This window comes from Ictalurus furcatus, chromosome 3 (genome assembly GCF_023375685.1).
Source record: "Ictalurus furcatus strain D&B chromosome 3, Billie_1.0, whole genome shotgun sequence".
Taxonomy (NCBI): domain Eukaryota; kingdom Metazoa; phylum Chordata; class Actinopteri; order Siluriformes; family Ictaluridae; genus Ictalurus; species Ictalurus furcatus.
This window is the reverse complement of record NC_071257.1, coordinates 36481759-36486758: the sequence shown is the minus strand read 5'-3', so window position 1 is coordinate 36486758 and position 5000 is coordinate 36481759. Positions and strand designations below refer to the sequence as shown.

Below are 5000 nucleotides of genomic sequence, written 5' to 3'. Positions count from 1 at the left end.
ACACACACACACACACACACAGACAGGCTGCATGAGCCTTATAAACATGGCTGTATTTTACCTCATTAGACAGTGATATATCAGGCAGGAAAAAGAATGAGAGAATGTGTATGGGTGTGTATGTGTGTACCCCAAGTCGTGCGTTGTTCACCTCCTCCTGCTTCCTGCTCTGCTCCTGATACTCCTCCAACCTCCTCCTCCACCCATCATCACACTCCTGATATAGAGAGAATCAGACTAAGTAAAGACAAAATTGGAGAGGAGTTAATTTATGTACAAACATTACTGAGAGAGAGACAGACACAAAAACAGACAGACAGGTGGAAAGAAAGTCAGGAGAGTTTAAGAGATCAGGAAATGTTGCTTGAAAACCGAAGAGATACGTTACCCTGATTCTCAGATATTCTGAAGGTCCAGAAGAGAAATCTGAGGTGACAATTGTCACAGTAGCACCTGCTCAGGCAGACAAGGCCCATTCTTGGGTAGGCAAGCCCCCTGCTCAGGAAGCCAAGCCCCCTGCTCAAGTAAACAAAGCCCATACATGGGATGACGAGGCTCCTGCTCATGCAGACAAGGCCCCTGATTGGATAGACAAGGATCCTGCTCAGGTGGTCAAAGCCCCTTTTCAGGCAAACAAGGCCCCTGCTCAGGGCCCACGTTTGGGCAGACAACCCCTCTACTTGGGTGGACAAATCTCCTGCTCAATCAGACAAGACCCTCACTTGGGCAATCAAAACTCCTACTCAGGCAGACAAAGGCCCTGCCTAGGCGAACATCGCTCTTGCTTGGGTGGTCAAAGCCCTGGCTTGGAGGGACGAGGCTCCTGTTCAAACAGACAAAATCCCTGCTTGGGTAGAAGAGGTTCCTGATCGGAGAGAAAAAGCCCTTGCTTTGGTAGACATGGCTCCAGCTCGGGTGGTCAAAGGCCTTACTCAGGTGAACTAAGTGCCTCCTCAGGCAGACAAAGCCCCTGCTTGTGTGGACAAGGGACAAGGTTCCTGCTTGGGCAGACGAGGCCCCTGCTTGGGCAGACGAGGCCCCTGCTTGGGTTGACAAGGCTGCAGCTAAGGAGGTCAAAGCCCTTGCTCAGGTAAATGAAGTCCCTGCTTGGGCAGACAAAGCCCTTGCTTGGCAAGACAAGGCAGCTGCACAGGCAGACGAAGCTGCTGCTTTGGGTAAACAAAGCCACAAAATCCTTGCTTGGGCAGGTGAGGCTCCAGCTAAGGCAGAAAAGGCCCCTGCTTGGGTGGTAAAGCCCCCTGTTCGGGTAAACAAAGCCACTGCTCAGGTGAGCAGAGTCCCTGATCAGGCGAACAAAGCCCCTGCTTGGGTGAACAAGACCCCTACTTCTGAGGACAAAGCCCCTGCTGGGACAGATGAGGCCCCTTCTTGGACGGACTATGGCAAACAAGGCCCTTGGGTGATTAGAAAAGGACCCTGCTTGGGTGAGCATGGTCCTGATCAGGTAAACAAAGGAGCTGCCCAGGTAGAAAAAGTCCATGCTCAAGGATCCGAATGCCTGTCGAGGCTCTTGCTCTGGGGTACGGGGCCTCTGCTTGGGCAGACAAGACCTTTGCTTGGGCCCCTGCTCAGGTATACCCAGTCCCTGATCCAGTTTACAGCTCCAGTGGCCAAAGTTCCTGTTCTAGGTTCCAGCTCCATTGAATAAAGTCCCTGCTCTAGGCCCTGCTCATCCAGTTAAAGCCCCTATTTAAGTGGACAAAGCCAAAAAAGCCCCTTATTGGACACAATAACTACACTAGTGCAAGAAAAAAAGAGAAAAAAGTGTGTGCGCATATGTGTTTGTGTGTGTGTGTATGCACACCTTGAGTCTGGTGTTATTTGTCTCCTCCTGCTTCCTGCTCTGCTCCTGCTGCGCCTCCAATCTCCTCCTCCACCCATCATCACACTCCTGATAAAGCAAAAGAGAGACATACGGCAAGAGAGAGAGAAACAGAGAGTGTATGTGTCTATTGTTGTGTCACATCACTCAGTGTGTGTGTCTGTGTGTGTGTGTGTGTGTGTGAGAGAGAGAGAAAGAGAGTGTGTGTACCTGTAGGCACCGGGTCGTATCACTCAGTGTGTGTGTGTGTGTGTGTGTGTACCTGTAGGCACCGGGTCGTATCACTCAGTGTGTGTGTGTGTGTGTGTGTGTAGCTGTAGGCATCGTGTCGTATCACTCAGTGTGTGTGTGTGTGTGTACCTGTAGGCATCGTGTCATATCACTCAGTGTGTGTGTGTGTGTGTGTGTGTGTGTGTACCTGTAGGCATCGTGTCATATCACTCAGTGTGTGTGTGTGTGTACCTGTAGGCATCGTGTCATATCACTCAGTGTGTGTGTGTGTGTGTACCTGTAGGCATCGTGTCATATCACTCAGTGTGTGTGTGTGTGTGTGTGTGTGTGTGTGTACCTGTAGGCATCGTGTCGTATCACTCAGTGTGTGTGTGAGTGTGTGTGTACCTGTAGGCGTCGTGTCGTATCACTCAGTGTGTGTGTGTGTGTGTGTATCTGTAGGCATCGTGTCGTATCACTCAGTGTGTGTGTGAGTGTGAGTGTGTGTGTATCTGTAGGCATCTTGTCGTATCACTCAGTGTGTGTGTGTGTATGTGTGTGTATCTGTAGGCGTCGTGTCGTATCACTCAGTGTGTGTGTGTGTGTGTGTATCTGTAGGTGTGTGTGTGTGTGTGTACCTGTAGGCGTCGTGTCGTATCACTCAGTGTGTGTGTGAGTGTGTACCTGTAGGCATCTTGTCGTATCACTCAGTGTGTGTGTGTGTGTGTGTGTGTACCTGTAGGCGTCCTGTCGTATCACTCAGTGTGTGTGTGTGTGTGTGTGTGTGTGTGTACCTGTAGGCGTCGTGTCGTATCACTCAGTGTGTGTGTGTGTGTGTACCTGTAGGCGTCGTGTCGTATCACTCAGTGTGTGTGTGTGTGTGTGTGTGTATCTGTAGGCATCGTGTCGTATCACTCAGTGTGTGTGTGTGTGTGTACCTGTAGGCATCGTGTCATATCACTCAGTGTGTGTGTGTGTGTGTGTGTGTGTGTGTGTACCTGTAGGCATCGTGTCATATCACTCAGTGTGTGTGTGTGTGTACCTGTAGGCATCGTGTCATATCACTCAGTGTGTGTGTGTGTGTGTGTACCTGTAGGCATCGTGTCATATCACTCAGTGTGTGTGTGTGTGTGTGTGTGTGTGTGTACCTGTAGGCATCGTGTCGTATCACTCAGTGTGTGTGTGAGTGTGTGTGTACCTGTAGGCGTCGTGTCGTATCACTCAGTGTGTGTGTGTGTGTGTGTATCTGTAGGCATCTTGTCGTATCACTCAGTGTGTGTGTGTGTATGTGTGTGTATCTGTAGGCGTCGTGTCGTATCACTCAGTGTGTGTGTGTGTGTGTGTATCTGTAGGTGTGTGTGTGTGTGTGTACCTGTAGGCGTCGTGTCGTATCACTCAGTGTGTGTGTGAGTGTGTACCTGTAGGCATCTTGTCGTATCACTCAGTGTGTGTGTGTGTGTGTGTGTACCTGTAGGCGTCCTGTCGTATCACTCAGTGTGTGTGTGTGTGTGTGTGTGTGTGTGTGTGTGTACCTGTAGGCGTCGTGTCGTATCACTCAGTGTGTGTGTGTGTGTGTACCTGTAGGCGTCGTGTCGTATCACTCTGTGTGTGTGTGTGTGTGTACCTGTAGGCGTCGTGTCGTATCACTCAGTGTGTGTGTGTGTGTGTGTGTGTATCTGTAGGCATCGTGTCGTATCACTCAGTGTGTGTGTGTGTGTGTGTACCTGTAGGCGTCGTGTCGTATCTCTCAGTGTGTGTGTGTGTGTGTACCTGTAGGCGTCGTGTCGTATCACTCTGTGTGTGTGTGTGTGTGTACCTGTAGGCGTCGTGTCGTATCACTCAGTGTGTGTGTGTGTGTGTGTGTGTGTACCTGTAGGCGTCGTGTCGTATCACTCAGTGTGTGTGTGTGTGTGTGTACCTGTAGGCGTCGTGTCGTATCTCTCAGTGTGTGTGTGTGTGTGTGTGTGTGTGTACCTGTAGGCGTCGTGTCGTATCACTCAGTGTGTGTGTGTGTGTGTGTGTGTACCTGTAGGCGTCGTGTCGTATCTCTCAGTGTGTGTGTGTGTGTGTACCTGTAGGCGTCGTGTCGTATCTCTCAGTGTGTGTGTGTGTGTGTGTGTGTGTACCTGTAGGCGTCGTGTCGTATCTCTCAGTGTGTGTGTGTGTGTACCTGTAGGCGTCGTGTCGTATCTCTCAGTGTGTGTGTGTGTGTGTGTGTGTGTGTGTACCTGTAGGCGTCGTGTGGTATCTCTCAGTGTGTGTGTGTGTGTGTGTGTGTGTGTGTGTGTACCTGTAGGCGTCGTGTGGTATCTCTCAGTGTGTGTGTGTGTGTGTGTGTGTGTGTGTGTACCTGTAGGCGTCGTGTGGTATCTCTCAGTGTGTGTGTGTGTGTGTGTGTGTGTACCTGTAGGCGTCGTGTGGTATCTCTCAGTGTGTGTGTGTGTGTGTGTGTGTGTACCTGTAGGCGTCGTGTGGTATCTCTCAGTGTGTGTGTGTGTGTGTGTACCTGTAGGCGTCGTGTGGTATCTCTCAGTGTGTGTGTGTGTGTGTGTGTGTGTGTGTGTGTACCTGTAGGCGTCGTGTGGTATCTCTCAGTGTGTGTGTGTGTGTGTGTGTGTGTGTGTGTGTACCTGTAGGCGTCGTGTGGTATCTCTCAGTGTGTGTGTGTGTGTGTGTGTGTGTGTGTGTACCTGTAGGCGTCGTGTGGTATCTCTCAGTGTGTGTGTGTGTGTGTGTGTGTGTGTACCTGTAGGCGTCGTGTGGTATCTCTCAGTGTGTGTGTGTGTGTGTGTACCTGTAGGCGTCGTGTGGTATCTCTCAGTGTGTGTGTGTGTGTGTGTGTGTGTGTGTGTGTACCTGTAGGCGTCGTGTGGTATCACTCAGTGTGTGCTGAAGTTCTACCAGCTCCTTCTTCATCGTATGGCGCTCATCTTCACCAACACGATGC

The 5000-nt window shown here is 50.7% G+C and overlaps 1 protein-coding gene across 1 annotated transcript in view; it reads right to left on the bottom strand.

The window, feature by feature from the left end:
* The window catches only part of cntln (centlein, centrosomal protein), a 94145-nt gene that overhangs the window by 77271 nt on the left and 11874 nt on the right, over positions 1 to 5000 (bottom strand). Inside the window, exons 5-8 of the mRNA XM_053621470.1 lie at positions 4883 to 5000; positions 4282 to 4635; positions 1826 to 1912; positions 131 to 217 (exon numbers count right to left, since the gene is read on the bottom strand). The exon at positions 4883 to 5000 is cut by the window's right edge and continues 44 nt beyond it. Coding sequence (XP_053477445.1) covers positions 131 to 217; positions 1826 to 1912; positions 4282 to 4635; positions 4883 to 5000 — 646 coding nt within the window. The remainder of the gene's footprint in view (positions 1 to 130; positions 218 to 1825; positions 1913 to 4281; positions 4636 to 4882) is intronic.